The 21,634-nt window shown below is 41.4% G+C and overlaps 2 protein-coding genes across 13 annotated transcripts in view; both read right to left on the reverse strand.

Annotated features, from left to right (window-relative positions):
* LOC116044463 (microtubule-associated protein 2-like) overlaps positions 1 to 12,401 on the reverse strand; it is a 58,575-nt gene extending 46,174 nt beyond the window's left edge. For 6 of the 11 annotated variants that reach the window (XM_035998600.1, XM_031291662.2, XM_035998602.1 and 3 more), the window contains exon 1: positions 12,192 to 12,401. The gene's annotated coding sequence lies outside the window, so the exon portion shown is untranslated. The remainder of the gene's footprint in view (positions 1 to 12,191) is intronic. The other 5 variants (XM_035998608.1, XM_031291663.2, XM_035998603.1 and 2 more) reach the window with 2 other exon arrangements.
* Positions 12,402 to 13,518: 1,117 nt separating this feature from the next.
* acadl (acyl-CoA dehydrogenase long chain) lies at positions 13,519 to 20,221 on the reverse strand. 2 transcript variants are annotated; one of them, XM_035998614.1, is made up of 12 exons: positions 19,800 to 20,221; positions 18,712 to 18,888; positions 18,219 to 18,356; positions 17,962 to 18,126; positions 17,805 to 17,871; positions 16,785 to 16,949; positions 15,864 to 15,965; positions 15,092 to 15,205; positions 14,480 to 14,607; positions 14,292 to 14,378; positions 14,068 to 14,201; positions 13,519 to 14,025 (listed from the first exon to the last, which is right to left on the reverse strand). In XM_035998614.1, exons 1-11 carry the CDS (start codon positions 19,886 to 19,888, stop codon positions 14,108 to 14,110), a joined length of 1,326 nt encoding a protein of 441 aa, XP_035854507.1. In that variant the 5' UTR covers positions 19,889 to 20,221; the 3' UTR covers positions 13,519 to 14,025; positions 14,068 to 14,107. The 2 variants fall into 2 exon arrangements, with proteins under 2 accessions (XP_035854507.1, XP_031147532.1); XM_031291672.2 differs by having other exon boundaries at positions 13,519 to 14,201.
* Between the last annotated feature and the right edge of the window lie 1,413 nt (positions 20,222 to 21,634).

Below are 21,634 nucleotides of genomic sequence, written 5' to 3' on the forward strand. Positions count from 1 at the left end.
ACTCCCGAGTTAGAGTCAACAGCTGTCAAGTATTATGGGGCAACTCTGTCATTCAGGCAAGTCATGGGAAACCGCCCCGTCAGTAAAGCATCCAAAACAAGCAAGCCGACACTTTTTCCCTCCCCCCCAAAAAAAAACAAACAAAAAAAAAAAACGAATGAGTCATGGTAGGACGCTTGGGAACAGAGATGATGTTGATTTTTGGCTGCTCTGAATGAGGAAAAACTGCACTACAGCACTACTCTCATGAGATATTAATAACAATGTTATGTTTTGACATCTTCTTTTAACTGAAAACAAAATGTCAGCTGCTCCTCAAGGATTATAACAAATAGTTTTGCATGTTTTAGCCAGATAACTGCATTGAAAACCTCTATTCTTTTCCCCATTGAAAGCAGCTATTCATTTCCATTCATTTCTGCACCGTACTAAAATAAATACTTTTTACTTATGTTAACAGTTACTTCAAATACTTATTTTCACTATCTTTTAGTTTAAGAAATTTCAGTTGTACTAGCTACTATGAAGAAAGCTACTGATTTAGTAAACTACTATACATTAAATGTAATTGTGCTGTTCTGTGTGGATGGTATGAAAAATCAATTTGAGCTATAGCTTGCACTTTCTGAATGGAATAAAAACTTAAAAACATGATGGAACCTCCTATATTTTCAGCATTATAAACAGACAAATATGATACACAACAAATGCTGTGTGAGCTTGTAAAAAAGCATCTTGAGTGTGCGATTGTAGGCTACACAAGGCTTTAATATTATCCACTCTGTTGCGAACCACGGAACTGGAGAGTTGGTCACTCACTAACACCAGCTCTCGAATGTCTACCCAGAGGCTTGGAGCCTTCAAAATAGTTTCCACAAATCAGGCTAAAACTCCCTTACACAAAAAGTGAGGTTAATTCAAACTCCTGTTTGATTTTAAGACTCTGACAATTCATTTTCATATGTACTGGAATTAATAGAAAACAATGGCTGCCTAGAATCATAGTAAATAAACATCCAAAACTGTAGAACTGTGCAGCATGCATTTGAAAATGTTCACTTCCAGCATGGTCCTTTACAATTGAACTACAACAAAGCAGGCAAGAAATTAAAAGCATCAGGTGCCAAGCCCAGGCCAGTTGACAGTTGAGTGTTAATGTAGTCGGCACAACATAACTTTTCAATCAACTCAAATAGACTGCCTTTTAAACTGCGCCTTAATAGCAAACACAATGTACAATCATCTTTTCCTCAGTCGACAGGAAGCATCTCGGCAGCGCTTTCACCTTGAGGTACTCTAAGTGCAGGCTATTAGTGTAAGTGATACAGCAATATTGTGGTTAGAGTGAGAGGCGAGCCTGGATGGCATGCAGGGGGAGGCAATAATATGAGCATGCCTTTAATGCAGATGAGGGAGGCTGGGTGGGGAGGGCTTCGTTGCCTGGGAATCTCTAGCCAGTTTCCATTAAGACAAGAAGAAGGAGTGAAGAATGAAGCTGGAGTTATTAAAGAGCAGCATCCCAGGTATAATGTGCTGACATGGGGTTTGGTGTGGTGAAGCGATAATGACTTCATGCACTTGAGGGACTCAAGGGTGAGGTCATCCTTCATTAACTTACTTATACATGCTTGGAGCCAACTGGAGTTCAGGATGTGTCTCTCTGATTATTTCCGTGGCCTCTGTAAAGTCATATTTGCTATTGTATCCCATAATTAAAAAAAAAAAAAATGAAAATGAAAGATCATGCCCAGCAAGGGTGTATTTGTCAGATCATTGTTAAAAGCCTAATGCATTGCTTCAGGCCTGCGATTAAATCACAACTGAAATTTCACTTTGCTGATTTCCTAATTCGCTTAGAAATATTCAAAATGGGGAACTAAATGGTTTCATCCAGTCCAATATTTTACTGCACAGTTGGCGATGCTGTGTGGGCTACAAGTTTCTATGGGGTTCTGGAGGCTGCTGCAATTGCTGCAGCGCTGCTTTGTTTCCATGACACTGAGATGAGTCGCTATGGATACGGCTCCATCAGGAAACAAAGTTCAAATTAAGGAGGAAGACCCAATGGCTGCGATGGTGGAGCTTTATTGGCAGAGAGGTGATGTAGTGGGTAGTTCATATATTTTAAAGGAACCTGTTTTTTTTGTATTAACCTACATAAATCTGGAACCTTTGAATTCTGACATTAAATCCATGGAGACAACTGAAATCTAAAACTACGCGAGGCCAAGATATCACAGTCCTCACTCATTTCACTCACTTTTCGCAACCCAGAACTTGACAATTGTGCGGAAAAAAAACTACATTCAAAACATTCCTCTACAGATTCCACTAACGCCTTCATTTTTTAGGTCTAAGGAAAACAACGAATGGAAATCACACATGAGACAGATTCCCATTTAACCGATCAAAGCATCACTAAGTGCCTGCAAAAGGGCTGAACTAAACCACGGATAGCTGGAAAAGGTCAAACAATAAAGAATGGAGGGAAGATGAAGAGTTCAAAGTCAGAAACCTTTTGCCTCAAACTGGGCTGACGGCTGACTTCCTGTCATGAGTCATTTGTTATTGCTTCCCCGGTGGAAGTGATGACACAGCCAGAGTGACAGACAAACTGAACCCGAGTGCAGGTAAGTTCATCCGTCAGAAAGGGACACCTAGCAGAGCTGCTGTCAGAGCATCATCAGCATTTAGGGCGCCCCCATCACCAGCTCTGCAGCAGTGACATCGTCTGCAATGCAACTGACTTGAGTGTTACACACATTATGCGAACACACACCACCGAGAGGCAGAAATGCACACACAAAATAAAGCCACATGTAGACAGAATAATGCAGTGCAGGCCAAAGCAGACAGAGCTTTGTGTTTTCATTACTCAGATGTGGATGCAGATTACAGCGTCTTGAATCTGAAGCTCCGTCTTTGTGGTTTAGATCACAACTGGCTGTCTGTTGACGGGAATGCCGCCCTGCGCAGGAAATAGCTGGGCTTGAGAACATACGGGCTACTGCAGACAAAATGCATTCCGTGTCTCCTGGTTTGAAATACGTGGAGCTGTGCTGAATTAGTGCTGAGAATATGGGAGATAAAGGCTGTCGGGAGTGGGACTTTATTTTCCTATTTGCTCCAGCTCCGTGTTGAGTTTTTATCTGATCTGCGATGAAAAAAGCATACAAGTGGTATTTGAACTTTGGGGACATTTGTCACAGTTATTATCTCGGCAGTAATGTTTTCATTACAGCGTTATTTACACTTTTTTCCATTATTATCTGTGGCTCAAGTTGGTGATCTGTCATATTACATTTTCTTGGAATCTACTGTACATTAAAACAGCCTTAATCTGAGTTTCCCGACAATGCACTTTCATATATAATTCAAAAATGTTGGCTCCCCAATTAGCATCTGAACCTCTACAGCCATTTTACCACATGTTTTTTCAACTACATCATACAACTACATCTACTTCACCCACGAGAGGAGTTGTTTTACAGTAAGTAGTCTATAGATATATAATAATCAAGAAATAATGTTATTCTAAATACAGCCTACAAGCATGAAGAGGGACTTCCAGCAGTGACTGCCAAAATATACTCTATTATGTCATCCCAGAGCTGCAAATCCAAGATCACACACACACACACACACACACACACACACACACACACACACACACACACACACACACACACGTCAACCTGCAACCACTCTGAAAAACAAGCCTGAGAAGCGTTCCCACTCAGAAGAGTGGGAGCTAAACTCCAACAATTCTAGGGTTACTTTTTTCATTTGATTAGCTAGACTAGTGGCGATTTTGAACAGCCTACGACATTGCACCGGCAGTGATTAACTCATCTGGCTCTTTGACCAGGCGATGTGAGGGGTCATGCAGAAAAAGGGGTCTATTATTCTAAGGTCCATTGCCCCTAGATAAAAGGTTTAACTTCTTTAGATTCTTTCTTAGCCTTCTCTATGGACGACCCCTGTTTGGAGAAAGACAAGGGGCGAGGGGAAGAAAGGGGCTAAGGGGGGAGGGCGGGTGTAGTGTGCCTCGTTAAGGCGGTAAAGGTGGCAATCAGCCTGGCAAGCCCTCAGGGCACAAGGAGCTCAGGGATTTTCCTCCCTACCCCGTAGCGACCATAGCCTACCCCCTGAAGTAGAAAGCAGATGGCAGGGGATTACCATCTGAATGTGGACATGCAGCTCCACGGGGGTCTCCCTCTCCTCCTGCTTCCCCACAGGGTGTAGGTGAGATGTGGAAAAGAAGGCTTGGGAGAGACAAAATCAATAATTGGCGACCCACCGCGCGGACCAAAGAACTGCTGGTGGCTTTAAACCGTTGTGATTTTGCAGGAGAAATGGCTAATTGCAGACTCTGAATATACTACCTAGTTATTTTTGCTACAATCTTTATATACGGATTTCTGTGCATTTTACTCAACACTGAAGAGTTGCACGCAAAATATAAATGTAATAAAACACAGAAACGTGCCTGCATAAAAAAGTAGTAGGAGATAGCAATCAGGGGTTCATGCTCCTGTAGACATGACCCCAGCAGAGATAACATCACACCACATACAGCTTTGAAGTTCTGTGCATGTCTGTAATGTTTGGACTCTCATTGCTACATGTACAGTCAGAAAAAAAAAGATGCTGGTCTCAACAATGAGCTGCAGCCCAGACTTCTGTATGAAGAATGTGAGGCGGTGTAGATGTAGAGCTAAAACACAGAGGCCAGGTTTGCTGTTCCCAAGAGACAAAGCAACTGAACAGATTTTATGATACAATCTATAAAACCTAAACAAAGAACATTGAATACAAGCAAACTGGGGCTACAGTTGCCATGATATATGGTATGACTTAAATAATAAAGACTATGCATTAGGGGATGTAAAAGCTTTATTACTATATCCAGAAGTTCCAAAGTTTCTCATAATAAAAGGAGTACTTTGCCTTAAAGGTGCAGTAGGTAAGACTTATAAAACTACCTTTCTGTCATATTTGCTGAAACTGACCCTATGTTCCAGTAGAACTACACGAAGCAGGTAATTAAAAAAAAATAATCCGGCTCCTCTGGCACCACCTACAGCCTGTAGTGTGATTTGCAAAAATCCACAGCTCCCTGTTCAGATGCACCAATCAGGGCTGGGGTCCTAACTGCGTGTTAATCTCTGCACATGCACACACATTCATTCTCCCTAGTGGGGGGAGGGGCTTAGGAGACCATCTTGGGCTTTTGCAGAAAGAGGGGAGGGACTGAGAAGTTGTCGATCTTCAAATTTTTTGGCTACGTACTGGATCTTCGCAATCCTACCTACAGTACTTTTGATGACTTTAAACACACGCTATATGGTGTTATTAACTGCAAGGGGAATTATCAGTCATTGTTTTGAAATGTAATTCCAAATTATTACACTGAGCCAATCTTGTTTTTTTTTGTTTTTTTTCAAAAGCATGTTTATTCCTTAAGATTTACACTTTTTCTGCTGTATAAAATGCAAAATAAAAGTAAAACAGTTAATCATAGCTTGCCAAATTTGTACACATCTATAGATGGATAAAACTCTGGGCCTGTGAGCTCAAATTCTTCAGTTTATCCCCAGTTGATCACCAGCTATTGTCAGCATTGAAAAGAAAGACTTTCCTTTTCCCAGAGGCCATTCACAAACATCTGTTGATGCTCCATAATGAAGCCAATGGCTCCTTTTTTTCTACCAAGATTTATGATATTTTATGAGGTGACCTGAGGAAGAGAAGTCTCACACCCCCACCTCCACTAGTAGACAGCTCCTTGGGGATATATGTTGTATATGCACATCAACTCTGTTTCTGCCATTTACTCAACATGATTGATCCCTTGAATGGTGCAAGAGGAGGAATGCTTTTAAAATGGGAACAAACCAACAAGGAGAGATTCCACATCTTTAGTCCCTTCTCTAACGCTCTGCTGTAGGGTCAAAGGTTGCGTCCCAATTAGGGGATTCACAGGTGAAAAGGAAGATGAAGAAAAGGGAATGAAAGGAAAGTGTGGAAAAGAAAAGAAGCACAAGGGAAGGGAACGCAATGGGGAAAAGAGAACAGAAAAAAAACGTGTTTTCTAGGCTCCTGCCTGTATCCTCTTACTACAGAGTGAGGTAGAGCAACACAGAGGGTCTCTACACACTGGTACTCAAAAGGGTCATTCCTTTGAGCGGCTGGTTTCCATGGCAGGGGTTGCCGTGGTGAGGGGAGGCCCTTGATGGTCCCAATGGGGGCAGTAGGCACAGTCAACACTTGAAAACAACACAGACAGTCCAGATAGGAGATACTTGTGAATGAGAAATACTCTACAGTGCATTATAAGGGGGGAGAGAAGCATTTTCATATCTTTATCGTTATTACTTTTGTATTAGTGTTTCATTGTGAATGAGTGAGCAATTGATTGATTATTAAAAATGCTAATTGGTTTTCTGTCATTAGACTAATCAAACAATTGAGTAATAAAAAGGTGGTTAACACAACTCTGCAAAGCCAAAGTGGGTACCCTGAGTTGATTGTTGGATTTGCCCTTAATTATATCCTACATCTCTCTTCATCTTCCTCCGTCTGTTACATATCTAAGAGCGGATGTTAGATTTGCTGGTAAGTCCCTGTTCAGACGTACTCAGTGGTGGTCACAGTAAAAACCCTTCCTGGAAGCCTGCCAGGTGGTCCATACACACTCAGCTGCTGTGTTCCAGCAGTCGAGTTAAAAACAGCCTTACAGGAACGTGATGTACCATCAATGTGCATCTGTTTCTACGTTTCACACTGGCTTTACAGAGCTGCTGTGTGTGAAGTTCCTATGAATCTTGGGGTTCCATTCATCCAAAATACAACCCTGACAAGCAGATGCACACAGGAACAGAGATGGACACACTAACACAGCATAAGATATGGTCTGCTTTCGTTTATGAAGCTCCAGTCCCTGAATCATTTGGGGACTTAATATTTCCATGACATTAGATTCCTTAATGGATCATCTGAAAAACACACTCACATTGATATGCAACTGAAAAAAAAAAGCATAAAGAAAGCTGATATAGGGTCTGTATGTTCTAACAGTCCAGGGACTTCAACAATGACGCTCATTGATTCCTCCAGTACACTTCACCCGATGTTTTAGCCTACAATTGCTGCCAGTCCACTGTTTGCAAAAGGATGCGGAGAACACAATCTAGCTGTTTAGCTTGAACATCTGGAAATCATAAAAGGCTCGGCGCTTCATAGCTCATAGCCGTTATGCAAGGCTAACTAGAGGTCCCTGGCCCATTCAGGAAGACGCTAAGGCTCGTTAGTGGTTTCTTCCCGCCGTTGGCTCGGGTCAGGGTCCGAAAAACCAGACCAGCCTCCAACGCAACTGCTGAGTGTAGTGCTGCCTTTAGTACATGATTTAGGCTACTATTAAGTCTTAAAATAGTTCTGTCTTTGATGGACAAGTGAGAAAAAGATTTTTCCCTTTTCAAGAACTCATGCTTCCACCTGTAGTTCAAAAACTAATTTTTCTCTTAAGTATCCTGACCACCAAAAACACATTGTTTATTGTCCGTCAATAAAAATGCATTTAATGGAAAGTTACTTTACACTTTTAACTGCAAGGTCAATCAAATCCAGCCAAGCTTTAGTGCTTTGCACATTAAAACAGATGCAGGACGCAGCTGGCTACATATAGAAACCTATACAGTCATAATATTATCCAGAATATGTCAACAGCCCAGTTGCCTGCATTCTCGTGGGGCAATTAGGGGTGTGAAACCGCCAACATTAAGTGAAAGCTGGACTATATGTCATAACCCGGCGAAGACAGAGACGCATAAACTTCCTGTAATAGCTCTGTGTGAACATCCAGCACATTTTTTTCTTGGAATGTGCTTTTGGGCACTTGTCCACACAAACTGATCTAAATAAAGAAAGCTTTCTGGGGGAGGGAAATAAGTTTGAGGAACATAGATCAACATTGTGTGGATTTGCTGTACTCAAGCCAAGTCAACCTTGTAAACACTGTGGTCAGCAGTGTTGTATTCTTTGTCTCTCAGAAATAAACTTCTTCCCCACTTCCTACTCCTGGACTGGTCTTCTACAGCCTCTCATGTACAAACCCGCCATTATCGCGCTGACCTCATGGATTAGCTAACATTGTTACGACACAACATCGGAAGCGAGCGCGATCAGAGAATATTATAGATGCCAATATCTGTGTGTAAGAATGCCCTGAATGAGTGTCCTCTCTGTCGAAGGGCATCATTCCGTAAGGAATGAAATGTGACAATGGCTGTCAGGGCTCGTTCGGGAGACTGGGTGCTAGTCAGCCGTAGATGGAGATGTTACAAGGGCAAACAGGAGGCATGAATGGTTACAGAGACTGTCCAGTACTGAGGAGGTCACAGAATGGATCTTAGCGCCAGATTAAAGGGTTTTAAAAATGCAATAAACTCGACACCTGTGTCCTCGACAATGAACTTCAAGAATCTTAATTTAAGACACACAGGGCTGGATTTTGACAGCTGTTTCAACAATATCTGTAGTGCAGATTATAGGTGCTGTTTAAATGTGATGCAATACAAATAACCACAGCGCTTAGCAGCAGATTTTTGCCACCTTAGCTGCTACCTAACAGCTTTCACTGCCGGTGAGTAAATGTCCACGCGACCCGTCCAGCATGTTGGTTTGCCCCAATGTCCCTTTAAGAGTCATATTCTTTTTCAAAGAGCCCTTGAGCAAGACACTGACATCTGGCCTGTTCAGTATTTGAAAGGAGCCTTGGAAAAGTGCATAATCACACTTGATTCAACCTTGGAAAATGGATGATGTTGGTGCACATATGATGGCAGCACAACTGGCACCTCAATCTGTCAATTATTTAGGTCCCATTCTTTGATTTACTCCCCATCGACAATGTTATTCTTCTACAGTATTTCCAACAAAAAGCACTTAAGTGTGCCAAGCAGTGTGTGTGGGTCTGCTCCACATGCAGGTCAGTGGGCTGTTGGGTTCCTCTGACGTATGTGAAATAGATTAGGGTTCCTCTCACAGTCAAGACTTAATCATGTACCAAAGCACAGTTCTGCCAGATCCCATTAGACACTTGTAGTGCAAAAGGCCTCAGACGGTAGGAGCAGCAGGGAACAAAGATGCATCAAGTCCTCAAACACCTGTGACTATGGGACTAGACCACATTGCGTTCCCCTACGTCACTGATTCTGAACCAGAGTGCACGCAAACCCACACTAAAAAGATCCACATCACCACTTAAATACCCCCCAAATCCCATCATGGCTATCGTGAAACCGAACGCTCTTCTTCGCAAACAAGCAAAACTGACTCAGACCATCAATCCACAAACAAATCCAGAAACTGATATTTACCAAACGTTGTTCCAATACAATTCCTTCCCAGGAGGAAGAAAGCACCAGCCAATACGGCGTGTCTTAATTTCAGTGGAGCGCAGAGTGGTTCTGTGGTTTCAGGATTTTGACGGCGCACCTAACCAGAATTGACGTTGGGAAATGTACTTAACGTTTCCGTGTGGTGCAGGGAGGTGGATTGGGTTTCCTAGTGGTTGGAAAAGCAAAAAGTGGCTAAATGTATGGCTCTCTCACTCACACACACACACACACACACACACACACACACACACACACACTTACAACTCACATGTACACAGAAGGAGTACACCAGATTTAAATTTGAGATTTAAATAAGTTGTTTTTTCATAGCTTATGCAAGTAAACACACCAACCCAACCTGTTGCTACGAGATTAAGGTCATTTCAATTACTTCATCAGTGATTAGACACAGCCCAATCGGGCCTGAAAGAGGTTGGTCCTAAGAGGAGAAGTAGGTGAAACCTGATGCACATCTCGACTGTAATACACTTTGTCAACCTCCATTTGGCCCGAGCCAAGAAACACAAAGTCTACGTACGTATGCATCTACGTGAATTCATGTTTCCAGTTTATGCCTTGGCAGGCCACACTGATATGAATATACTGTATGTGTGGTCATATACTGAATGTACATCTTTCTGCCCCTTTTATGCATTGTATGAGAAGTTAATTGACACCCACCAACCACCAAGTTTAGCCTTAAAGGTCCAATGTGTAGGAATTTCTCCCATCTAGCGTTGAGATCATATATCGCAATCGACTCTCTCGTGCCACGCAGTTCAAAGTATGTATTACAGCTACGGTAGCCTTCACGCTTCAAAAAGCCAGTCTCTTGCTCTTTTCGATATCCTTTTTCTTTTTCTGGGCGAAGAAGAAGACTCCTGTTCCTGAAATTTGGATTTTGAATACGTGTGGTCCTCCATGTTTAATTCTTCAAACTTGCCGGGGCCGGAAAGCTACGATACGCATTAGCAGCACCTGTGAGTTTATCATGTGACAGCGAAAACGCGAAAGGCGGAGCATTATATCCTGTATGTCTCTTACCAGCTAACGTATTTCAAGATGGCGCATGAATATGGAGCGTCTACCCCAGTTCATGTAAATGCAAATGTAAAATTTCAAGCCAAAAAGGAATACTTGGAATTGATGGTGATGGTAAATATTCATGAAAAAGAAACAACTAAACACGTTACACACTGGACCTTTAAATCAATAATCAATAAAAGTCAACATCACACTGTAAAGGGATTCCTAACTCTTACAGAAAAGGCACTGGGCAAAGGTAGGAGGACACATTTTAAAGGCTTTTTTTCATTGGCACATACAATAGTTAATGTACTATTCAATCATGCCAGTAAAACAAATTCCTTGTACTTTGTTATGAAATTAAATTTAAATAAACAAGCAAACAGGGTGTATTACACATTATTTCAACAGCATCTCAAGTTACTAAACCTCAAACCAAGAAGAAAGCTGACTGAATGCAGGAATGAGATGCAAAACATACCTGTTCTCAAGAGAAATCTATTAACACTGCAACACCTAAATCTCATGTGGTTTGAGTCAAAACTGACCCTATTGTGAACCAAGAGAGATTGCATTCAAAACCCAACATCATGTGAAGGTTTTCATTATATATCTTATGGGTCTTATGAGACAGCAAGCGGAATGTGCCAATACATATACTGGAGTGCAGATTCATGGGAGCGTTAATTCCTTTTCAGAAAAGGAATGTTTTCACATCCAGACATTGGTAATCTATGGCTAATCCATAATCCATGAGAAGGAGGCAGGTTTGAAAACAGATGTATGCTTGAAATGGAAGTCTGGACATTTGTAATCATTGTCTATGGCTGAATATATATATGACATTACAACCCATTGAGGCAGAGTTCCATTATAGCCTGCAGACATGGAAAATCAAGGTTTGGTTATTAGGAGGCTCACTGCTGTCATAACATAGGCTAATTACTGCAATCAATTTAACTTAACTACACAACACGAATGTTATTAAAATGAATGTGTTTAAATATGTACATCCAAGGTAAGCCATGGTACCTTTTGCTGATGCAAGCTGGTAATGATTGCAAGGGCAACTGGCTGTGGCAGACAAGATGCCAACTACAAGCTGGGCTACTCCCATATCCACCAAGGCATGACCACGGGCAAGACATGAGCCAATATACCGTAGACATGTACATTGTACAGGGATGACTACGGTTAAAATAACGTACTCCTCCACATGTTAAATTCCCTGCCTTTCTTCACAGGTTAGTCTGCCCCCCTTGTAGGCTACTGCAGTGAATAGCTGAGGGGCAGCGCCGGTTTCAGCACCATACAGGCGTGGACCAGAACAAAAGGCGCAGGCTGCTGCAGCGGAGAGAGGCGCACCAGGGACGCAGCAAGACAGCAACAAATAACCGCAAAATAAAAGATAATTTAACACATTTCTCCACGTGCAAAAACACCGGAATTGTACTCCAAAATCTTCACTAGAAAGCCACGCTAAGTTACAAACGTCATGTCGAGATTCTATTGCATCTTTTCATATCTCTAAATTCATACATTACTGTACATCACACCATGACTCGCTCACACACAACAGTTGAGGATTAGTGGACAACAATGCCAACATGAATAATATACACTTGACTTTTATCTTTTTTCAAAGTAACTTTTACAGCTGCCGGTGTTGCATTAAAATAGCTGGAACTCTACACTGATGCTGGTTTGTGCAATTATAAAGCCTCATTTGCCAGTAAAAGATAAACAAAGAGCTCCAGCTCTTACCTGGAGGTTCAGGCTGCTGAGCGGCACTAATACCCTTGTGTGAGAAGAGAGCTGTAGTGACAATGAGAGTGGTATTGGGCCCTCTGATCCCTCCCATCGCAAATTAAGCTACCGTAAACGCAGCAGTGTAGGCGCAACGGAATCATGTGGCTGCAATATGCATGACAGGGCAAATCCCTTCTTGCGATTAAATGAAATGTGTGCAACATGTTTGGAGTGCAAATATGCAACAAATGCATGCACAGAGTTAGTCACAGACATACTCTTGACATGAAACCGGGCAGAACAGTCAGCAGGTGCCGAGACAGTCAAATGTCGAGTCATTTTAAAGAGCTTCTGCATCTCCATAATGGGGCTGCTTTTGCTGAAAAGGGGAAGCACTGTGTCCGCAGTGGAAATGAGTGCAGAGCTGAGGATCGGGGTGTGGCTGTTGCTGAGGAAACATTGAGAAATGAAGGGAAGAGAGGAGGAGAAGAGGGAAGGGAATAACGTGGGTGCGATGCCAAAAGGAGAGATTGGGAAGGAGGGGCAGGGAAAGGAAGGAGGGGGAAGACAGAGGAAGAGAACTATGAGAATATAAGAGAGAGAGCGAGAGAGGAAAGGAGGGATGGAAGAAGCATCAGTGAGCAGTAGCTGCACTTCTGTGTGTCTCCCCCCCCCCCCCGCCCCCACCCAGGTGAGGCGTGGTGGGAATGCTGTCTGCCACCTCAACTGGTACTGATGTGGGGCTTTCGAGCATCAGAGAGTCAGACTGGCATGCTGTGCATTTACAGGCACATTCACGCGATCCACATATATGCAAATACATGGGAATGCAACGGATTAACATGTCAATGTCAATACTATTTGTATAGCACCTTTAATTAAACGTAAACCCAAAGTGCATAACTGGTATATCTAATTTAAATGTGTTAGTATTGTACGCTGTGCCATTTAATCTATGAAACTAAGAACGATCCGGTTACATTCAACAGTCTGCTTTTGCCTGCTGTTTGTGCTGCAGTGGAATCAAATGGACACCCAGTCATTTATTTCTCCGCCAGCTTTGTCCATGTATTTACTGCCACCTATTGGTGGAAATAAGACATGGCACAGGGGATGCTTTTTTTTCTTCTTTATTTACATTTTATCTCTAACCTTTTCTATCACGTCTCAGCTCAATTCACTCCCTTGCATACTCCTTAAAAGGTGATGTAAAATAATATCTCTCAGATTTTTTCAATGCTGTGCTGACACAATGGATTGCTGACAATAGTGCTTAAATTATTAAAAAAAGAATGTGTAAACTTTAAATTCGATATTCTTTTGACTGAATAACACTGGCCAGTTAAACATTGTGTACACTTTATTTATTTCATCAAGTGGACAGCCACAGTAGGACATTTTTAGTCCTGTTTCTGATTAATAAATCTCCCCCTGTAATTATACTGTATATTGGACACACAAACTACTTACACTTTCATTTACAACAAATCCTTTTTTTTATAGCTGTAATCTATTATTTTTCAGTGCAATAAAGAAAACACTTCAGTGGGTGGTAAATGGACAGAAACGGACATAAACATAGGTCATGATTTTACTACAGTTGTGAAATATAACATTATATTTCATTTAATGAAGCCTTTGAATTGTTAATCCACAAGTGCACTCTCATTTTTTTTGTCAACCTGTCAATCAACTCATTTAACTTTTCATTTGTAAAAAGGAAGAAAGTGTAATTTCTCGCTTTAATCCTTTGATTGATGTGACGAATTCAAGCATGATTAAACATCCTGTAATACCTTCCCTGGCTTTACTCGACTGTTTCTCTACTTTAACCCAGTTTCAGACACATTTTCAACTACAAAAAAAAAAACATCTGTGCAAACCACCACACTTTCCCCGGTGCTCCTCCGACACAATAGCATCCATATTTCTCAATTCTGGCTGACAATGGTGCGAGCAATGAGCTCTTTCATGATCTCATTGGTGCCTCCATAGATGGGCTGAACACGGGAGTCTACAAACGCCCTGGAAAAGACAAGAGAGACCCGTTCAGCAACTTGTGGATGACTGGAATACAAACAATGTGGCGTTCCTCCCAGAAGTTAAAACACTTACTTGGCGATGGGGTATTCCATCATGTAGCCCCAGCCTCCATGGAGCTGTAGGCACTGAGTGGCCACCGTGTTCTGGAGGTCAGAAGCCCTAGAGAGAACGCAAAGAACATTAGCAAACAGTAGCAAAATGGCCTGTTTTTTTTTTTTTTTTAAGATTAGAAGCTGGTTAATACAACTGCCCATTCTCACCAGTACTTGGCCATGGAAGCTGTGGCGGCGTCCAGGCGTTTCTCAGCGTGGAGCTGAAGGCAGTTATCTATGAAGGCCCGGCCCACGCAGATCTGAGTCTTCAGCTCGGCCAGCTTGTGTTGCACAGTCTGTGGAGATGCAATGATATATTCATTCTCTTCAAGACAATCAGATTCTAATCTGTCTAATTGATTCTGTCTAATGTACACGGAAGCATGTTTGTGTTGCATGAGAGTATGTGTTGAGAGATGCTTATTTTCTGTATTTTGTCTTGTCTTTGTAAAGCTGCGGAACGGACAGAATCCAAAACAAATTTCCCTTCGGAGACAATAAAGTATATCTTATCTTAGGCCAGCACATAAAAACCTAAAATGAATTAGTTTTGAGTGGTATTTTGTGTGTGTGTGTGTGTGTGTGTGTGTGTGTGTGTGTGCGTGTGCGTGTGCGTGTGTGAGTGTGTGATGATAAAGATATCAAAAAGCTGAATAAGACTGAGAAGTGGTCCAAAACCTAAACCTGAAATTCTGAAAATCTTGGCTGCCAGTCACAGCTAAAACACGGGCAAGTACACAAGAATACTTCTAAAAAAAAAAAAAAACTTGTTATACAGACCTGTAGATGAGCGATCGTCTTGCCGAAAGCCTTCCTCTGCATCACATAGTTCCTGGTTTCCTCAAACATGAACTCGCAGCTCGCTATGGCCATGCCAGCAATCACGAGACGCTCCTTCGCCAAGAAACGATAAGGTGATCAATCGTTAAATTAAGCAAACCGAAACAACTAATTGGTAACTCATATGACAGAGCAACTTGTGTGCAGTATCTAAGTAACTAAACAAACAGAACCAAGTTCATGCCAGGGAAGATCAGTAAAGCAAAAGGCAAAAATTAAAGATGCTATACTATATTCAAAAACATATTGATTGCCATTATATCCATTGATATTTGTGCTTTTGACACAGATTATCATTTTTGTCTTGCTTCCATTTTGAGGATAATCACGCTCTCAGGTTTGGAACTACAGTTCCCATATTTGGGGGGCTCTGAATAAGGTATTTGCAGTTTCTGTTCGCTGCGTACCCATGGACGTACAGACAACTATCATTGAATTTCTTTGATACTGAGAAAATCAGAAAAAAGTGAACAATCTCGGGCGAGTTCTGAAATACCTTTTTTCCCCCCATGATTTCTAAGGTGTTTAATCGGATCTTTGTTCATAATGGACATCAGAAATAATGACATTATTGGAAAGTGTAAGTCCCACTGAATTTTAAACTGAACCCCCTCAATTCTCCCAGTTTGAAAAAACCTTGTAATAAAAAAAGGAATGAGAATGCTAAACAGTTCTTAAGTCAGTTCAACCTTTTTCCCTATGTTCCTTTCACCTGAGGCAGTTCGTTCATCAGGTAGTAGAACCCCTTGTTGAGTTGCCCCAAGAGGGCGTCACCTGGGAGACGCACATCCTCAAAAAACAGTTCAGCTGTATCCTTTGAAACAAGAAGAAAAAATAAATTGTAGTAAGAATCACCAGTCCTGTGCATGACACAAGATTGACTCTAGCGGGATGGTAGAAGATTGACGCAGTGTTTCCTCTATGTTGATTTTTTTATGGCGGCCCGCCACGGCAAAATTTCCTGCCGCCACGGTATCAGAAATAGGGCACATGCACAATGTAGTCGTGGTTGCCTTTTAAATGATCCTGCCGACATAACGCACCCCCCCGGTTGTCTGCCTCTCACGTTGCAATTTAACAAGTAGAACTATTCAGAGGTTATTGGGCCCGTCCGGTTTAACTCCACATACTGTTGTGTTGATGTAGTTTATTGTCAAAGCGTTCTCTTTCTTCCGAGTCGACTATTGAAAGAACAGCTCCACCAAAAACGTCACCGCGGTGGGTCCGTTCTAATTGGACAACGTTCAACTTGTCAGTTCTGTCAGCTCATCGTCCTGATAGCATACACCTGGAAACATTAACACGGTAAGGGAGTCAGTGTAATATTTCATTCTATACTTTGTGTTTTGGTTTCCCTATGAAGAATTTCTTGTATAATTCATTTTGTAGACCTGTTGTAGACGTTAAGTGCCCTATAGTTCCTGAAAAAAACGTATAGCGAATAGAGGTGAATAAATATATTTGTTTGTGTTGCAGTAAAGCGTCAGTTCCGTTTCATACGTAAAACATTTGGCAGCAGGGCTGGGGGGGTGGGGGTGTTGTTCGGACAGACCTTCCCCCACTGTTAAAAAGAATCCTAAAGGAAACACTGTGATGGAAACACCATCTTCCCCAAGCCACTGAGCTCCAGTACCTGGGCCTTCAGACCGATCTTGTCCAACTTGCGTCCTTTCTGGAAGCCCTTCATGCCGTTCTCCACCAGGAACAGACTGATGCCATGCGCCGCTGACTTGGCCTCGCGGTTCGTCACGGCCACTACCACCACCAGGTCGGCCATCCAACCGTTTGTGATAAACACCTGGAGAGGTGAGACGGGGGGGGGAGGGAAAGAAAGTTCAAGGTGAAGTTGAGATGCAATGAAATGACTCGAGTGAACGAGTTTTTGCTCATAGGAGATAAAAACTGCCTCCTACCATCTGAGCAATATTGCAAAGATTAGATCGATTTTAACAAAGCGCAATGCAGAAAGTTTGATTCATGCCTTTGTGTCTTCTACGCTAGACTACTGCAATGCCCTGTTTTCTGGCCTCCCTGCATGTTCACTTAGAAGCCTGCAGCTCGTCCAAAATGCAGCAGCCAGGGTACTGACAAGGGCCAGGAGATATGACCACATAACTCCTGTCTTAACCTCACTCCACTGGCTACCCATACAGGCAAGAGCAGATTTTAAAATCCTCCTTTTAACCCCCAAAACGCTGAATGGCCTTGCACCCTCATACCTAGCCGAACTGATTAACCCCTATACCCCCGCACAACCACTCCGCTCCCTGGGTACCAATCTTTTAAACATTCCTAGGGTCAAAAAGATATCGGCAGGCCACCGCGCCTTTTCTTATCGAGCACCGTACCTCTGGAATAACCTTCCATCGTATGTCAGAGAAGCCAGCTCTATCACCACTTTTAAATCAAAACTCAAAACATTTCTTTTTTCCAAACATTATGGACCATCAATATGACTTCCTCTATCTTTTGTTTTTCCCCTTGTACCACTTTTTATTTCACTTTTATGTACCTATATATCCGCAATGATTTTTTTTGATGAATTTTTTAGCATTTTTAATCCTAACTTTTACTGAATTCCCTGTTGTACAGTGTTTTGTCTTATGGTGATATTGCACTTGAAATAAAATAAAATTGAATTGAATTGAATGACCTTGTTTCCATTGAGGATCCAGTCACCGCCATCCTTCTTAGCGTACGTCTTCACACCTTGAAGATCACTGAAATAGATAAAAAGATGCCGTGGTCACCAAAGATACACCACATTAGTGCTATGCATGCTGATGTCCCAACTATGCTTGAGTCCGGACCTGCCTGCTCCTGGCTCCGTCATGGCAATAGCGCCGATGCATTTCCCAGCAGTCATCTCGGGGATGAAGCGTTCAATCTGTCCCTTGCTACCATAGTTAGAGATATAGGGCATGGCGATGTCGGAGTGCAGGCTGAAACCCGGGCCTGTGCAGTTGGAATACATTCTGGAAGACCAAAATAAAACCTTATTATAAAAAAATTATGTGTGTTTGATCTCAGATATGACTAGTTGTGTTTTTTTTAAAAGAAAACGCACTGCTCCTCCCACGTGACAGCCACAGAAAAGATGTCTGCGCCGATGCCACCATGCTCCTCTGGTATCATTACTCCCAGCATGCCTTGCTCACCAGCCTTCTCCCACACCTCCCGGCTCACCTGACCTGCCTTCTCCCACCTAGAACAAGGAAAAGGGAATTGTAGTGAGGTGGGGAAAGACAATGAAGGTTAAGTAAGTAATAGAGGTGGGGTGAAAATTGTATGTATTTGGGGGGAGTTGCGACGATTTTTAAAATCGATTCTTTTCCCTAGAATGATATTTTTTTTAACCAATGATTCACCTAAATATGTATACATGTACTTCTTTACAAATAAAATAAATGTCCGACTGACTGACTGACATGTGATGTGCATTCTTCTTAGAAATGGCTCATGATATATTGTCTTTGTAGTCGTCTGATTGACTTTGCAACAAGAAATGTTGGCAGTGACTTCAAACAGAGGGCCTGGGCCTGGGCAATGCTTCCACTTACTCCTTGTGGTGTGGAATCACTTCCTCTTGATAGAAGCGGCGGACGCTTTGCCTGAAGATATCATGGTCCTCGTTGAAGATCCGGCGGGTCCCGATGTCCATCAGGGTCTTGGCGCTGGAGGTCTCAGGGCGGGTCGAGGGGACTTGCTGCCCAAGCTCCTGGGCCTGACTGTGCAGCCTGGGAGGAATTAGAGAATTCAACCAATAGAAGCCTACTCTTCTTGAAAGCCAGCGAGTCGCTGATTTGGCAACCCATGACAAGTGCATTCACTTTGGTAAAGCAGCAGGTGATTATGGGAAGTATAATATTATTAAGTTTAAGATGCTACCATTAGCTTGGCAGTAGGGCTGAACTAATGGTATATTCTTATTATCCATTACTTTCTCAGTTAATCGTGAAATGTTTAAAAGCAACAGAAAAAAAATGAAATAAGCTAATTGGAACTTTCCAAAGCCCAATGTAATGTCATCAAATGTCTTGTTTTGTCAACAGGTTATTGTTAGACAAAGATAACATAAGATAAAACAGCAAATCATCACAGCTGGAACTTGAAAAATGACTAAAAGATGAATGGATTATTAAAAGAGTTGCATATTGTTTTAACGTTAATTGACTAATCAACTAATGGGTCAGCTCTACATGGAGAGTCCTGAAAGTCGTTTATTTGTACGTACTTATACCAGAATAATGTTTAAAAAAAAACAACAAAAAAAAACAATAAGCGACCATTAAAATGTTGACATTGAATATTACAACCGTTGTTAATCTAGTGTGCTTTTACAGTCTGCATTTCCGCCTATTGGTTACAATTTTCAAAATAAAGCTCCATCTATTTAACAGGCTACTTATCAAGGAAAGTGTGTCAAAGGTTGTTGCGACCTGGAGGCTAACCTCTGCTACAGACAACTACGAGTCGATTACAATCGAAAAAAGATACTATTTCCTAATATAATGGACTATAAATACTTCATATAATTAATTCATAAATCAAACCGTGTAGGAATTTAGATATTTTTCGATGTTAGCCATCATTGACACATATTTCCACCTCAAAAGTTATATTATTAATATTATACATAAAATGTTACCTTGCAGCAGCCACGGAGACCACCTGTCCTCGCCCAGAGACATTTTTCAGCCCAGAAAGACAAGCTTTGCTAACTTTTTTAACAAACATCCTCGACAAAAGCAAGCAAACTCACACGTACAAAAGTACAAGCGTAGACTACAGTAAACGAGACAAAGATCGTCTGTGTGAGGATCACACAGGAGGATGGATCACTGTAGTCGGTCACTGGCTCCTCCTTCTGAGCTAGTAAAGTACGTTTTACCATAACCGTATGCTTAGGCCTACGTGTAGCAATTAAATACGTTTTTATTTCAGTGTGTCGCCACTAACGTCCATTTGTGTACTATTTTGTCCAAACAAACTTAAAATGTGACTTGGAAGGAGGAGAAGGTTTCGGAGAAGGTTTGTCCATGACAACAGCAGATGTGTGGTACCTCTCGCCGATTCCTTCTCTCTGCCCAGATAGATTTCTTCTTCCATTACACCCTGTAGACTCACTTAGCTCCTACACATCCATGCCACCTATTGGTAGGTTACAATTGTTGCAGACACACTTGTAGTATTAGCCTACAGTAATTATTGTTTTTAAGCGCTGCTAAAATACATGCACAATTAGTACGAACAATCACATGTCCACATTTAAAATACATAGGCCTATAAATAAATAAAAAATCCGATAGCATGTATTCAGCAACATCATAAAGAAATAAGAGACATTGTCATATATAATAATATAAAAATATAATAAGACATAATCAACAAAAACAAATAACCATATATTGTTTGGTAAAGAAATGTAGTATTTTATCCAACCGAAATAAGAGGGTTTAATCTTTAGATGTACCGTCTTATTTTGGCATAGGCAGAGATCTAATATGTAACATAATTTAATTTGAAAAAAGAAAAAAAAAAAAAAAAAAACTTACTAACTAACGTTTCACTGCCTTGTTTCACAATGTTTGTGGTGGCAGAAAATGATTTAAACACAAAACCTTGGCTTTTTTTTTTAAAGTTACATGACGTGTGTATAAGTCAGCACACAGCCTCTCTACGCCACAAGGGGGCAACTTTGAACCTGTCTGCCCCAGGCTGTCTTGTGTAAGGTAGGTCAATAGTTACATAGGAAGGTATGGCAATGCAAGACTAATAGTTACATACTGTGTGTGTGTGTGTGTGTGTGTGTGTGTGTGTGTGTGTGTGTGTGTGTGTGTGTGTGTGTGTGTTCCTTGTTCCACATACAAGAATGTTCCTTGTATGTGCTTCACAAGGACACAACAAGCCTAGCTGTATGTGAGAAATAAGACCTGCAGAGTTTTATAATTGAACACATGCCTACATTATTTGATATAGCTCATACACTCAGGAGACGTTCTTTAAAATGTGGACCCCTTGTATGCTAGACATATTGTTGATAGGCCCAGACGATATGTGCTTTCCAGCTGGACCCCCCATCTTTAAACTGCTCTTCAACAGATCACTGGAGCTATGTGATATATATATATATATATATATATATATATATATATATATATATATATATATATATATATATATATATATATATATATATATAAACACTTAAAAAGAAAAAAAAACATTTAATCAGAATAGTCCTCAGTGTTATCATTATATAGGGGTTGAAGCAAGGGAGAGTCCAGGCTGCGTGAATGCAACATAGGGGGTAATTTGAGACTGTCCTGGGTTCTAAGTTGAGTGAGCAGAGAGCAGTTTAAGTTTCTTAGTAGAGGGTGAGCAGAGTATTTCTTGGTTGGCAGATTTTTTTTTTAAAGAGGCCAAGAGTGTCACCAATTCCTTAAGACTATCCAATAATATAAATATCCAGGTAACAAGCAG

The sequence above is a fragment of the Sander lucioperca genome, chromosome 24 (assembly GCF_008315115.2).
Source record: "Sander lucioperca isolate FBNREF2018 chromosome 24, SLUC_FBN_1.2, whole genome shotgun sequence".
NCBI classification, from domain to species: Eukaryota; Metazoa; Chordata; class Actinopteri; order Perciformes; family Percidae; genus Sander; species Sander lucioperca.